The sequence below is a fragment of the Aptenodytes forsteri genome, unplaced genomic scaffold (genome assembly GCF_000699145.1).
Source record: "Aptenodytes forsteri isolate BGI_AS27 unplaced genomic scaffold, ASM69914v1 Scaffold147, whole genome shotgun sequence".
In the NCBI taxonomy this organism is placed as follows: domain Eukaryota; kingdom Metazoa; phylum Chordata; class Aves; order Sphenisciformes; family Spheniscidae; genus Aptenodytes; species Aptenodytes forsteri.
In genome coordinates this window covers 1,015,867-1,017,584 of record NW_008795320.1, presented here as the reverse complement: position 1 = coordinate 1,017,584, position 1,718 = coordinate 1,015,867, and the positions used below count along the sequence as shown (strand labels likewise).

General features: G+C 65.3%; 1 protein-coding gene across 1 annotated transcript; it reads left to right on the top strand.

The window, feature by feature from the left end:
* The first annotated feature begins 33 nt into the window (after positions 1-33).
* LOC103899389 (occludin-like) lies at positions 34-705 on the top strand. The gene has a single exon (XM_009279868.1). The coding sequence runs from the start codon at positions 34-36 to the stop codon at positions 703-705; it is 672 nt and encodes a 223-aa protein (XP_009278143.1).
* The last annotated feature ends 1,013 nt before the right edge of the window (positions 706-1,718 follow it).

The window sequence follows — 1,718 nt, the reverse complement described above, 5'->3', positions numbered from 1 at the left end:
GGCTACGGCCACCCCACAGGCTGTGGTCCCCCCATGGGCGTTTACGGCTATGACTACGGCGCCCGCTCGCCCCCGCCGGGCTCCTACTACATCGAGGACGTGCCGCAGCACTTCTACAAGTGGACCTCGCCACCCAGTGTGGTGAGGATCCTGGAGGCCGTGGTCATCCTGCTCTGCATCGCCATCTTTGCCTGCGTGGCCTCCACCCTGGCCTGGGAGTACGGCTACGGCTTCGGGGGGGCTTACGGCAACGGGTTGGGGGGCTTCTATGGCTCTGGCTACTACGGCAGCGGGCTGAACTACGGCTACGGTTACGGGGGCTACTACGGCGGGGTCACCAACCCGCGGGCGGCCAACGGCTTCATGATCGCCGTGGCTGTGCTCTGCTTCCTGGCCCAGCTGGGGCTTTTTGTCGCCAGCGTCAGCAAATCGAGCAGCTCCCGCTCCCGTCGCTTCTACCTGGTGGTCATCGTGGTCTGCGCCGTGCTGGCCTTTGTCATGCTCATCGCCTCCATCGTCTACATCGTGGGGGTCAACCCCCAGGCACAGATGACTGGCAGCTACTACTACAACCCCTTGCTGACCATGTGCAGCCAGATATACAGCAGCAGCACCTACCTGAACCAGTACCTCTACCACTACTGCACCGTGGACCCCCAGGAGGTGAGGGTGCACCCCAGCTCCGGCCAGACCCCCCCTCTTTGAGCCAAACCGGCAGCGCAAAGCCCTTGCTCTGCTTCAAACGAGATGCTGAGCAAGGGCAGCGCGGGAGGGAGAGCGTCGGTGGCCACGTGTCCTGCCCTTGGGACGGGTGTGCAGCTCCGGGTCCCCGGCCAGCCGGGGTTTTCCCCCCTCCGTCTTTAAAGTTTTTGGTGGTACCAGTCGCCGTTTTGCAGCTGCGGAGGGCAGGGGGTGGCTGCTGGTGCCGGATCCCAGCCCGGCTGTTTGCCGGGGCGAGCTGGGGCTGCGGGAGGAACCGGAGCGAGCCAGCTGCCTGCGCCAGGCAGTTTCGGGGAGGGGACGGGCTGTCGTCCTGATACAGACCCGGTATCTGGTACTTTGGTCTCCCCGGTCGTAAAAGTATTTGAACAAGGCTGGGGCAGAGGTGGGCTGTGCTCAGGGCTGGGGTGCCGGTATGGGTGCAGGGCCAGGGTGCCAGCTGGGTGCCAGCTCTCCCCGAGCACCCATGATGCTGCCGGCTCGGTTCAGGAGCCCTGCGGGTCAGTAGGGCAGCGAGAACCTTCAAAACAAAGTCCATCAGGCCCGGTTTCGGCTGGGGCCGGCAGGGATCCTGCGTGGCACATGGGCTGGGACTGGCGCTGCTGGTTCCCATCCGGCCGGGCTGGCCGTGCCACATTCCTGCGCCCTGAGCAGCAGGGGGGGGGGGAGCCGCAGCACCCGCGCTGCTCTCGCTCCATGCAAAGGCTAAGCGTGGCCTAATCTGTCCTCGCCCATCCCCGATTTCAGTGCAGCTGAGGGATCTGGTTTGTGGGAAACCATCCAGGCAGGGATCCGGCTCTGCGGTGCAGGAGCTGGCCCATGGCCCCAGCTGGCAGCAGGGCCGGGGTGCTGCACGGAGATGCCAGAGGGTGCCAGCTCCCTGCTGCTCCCTGAGCCCCAAACTTGTCCTGTCCCCGTGGGAAAATCAATGCCCCCCCCCATTGCTTGAGCTGGCCCCAAAAGCTCTCGAACCCCTGATGGGCTCCATCCTGGCTGCC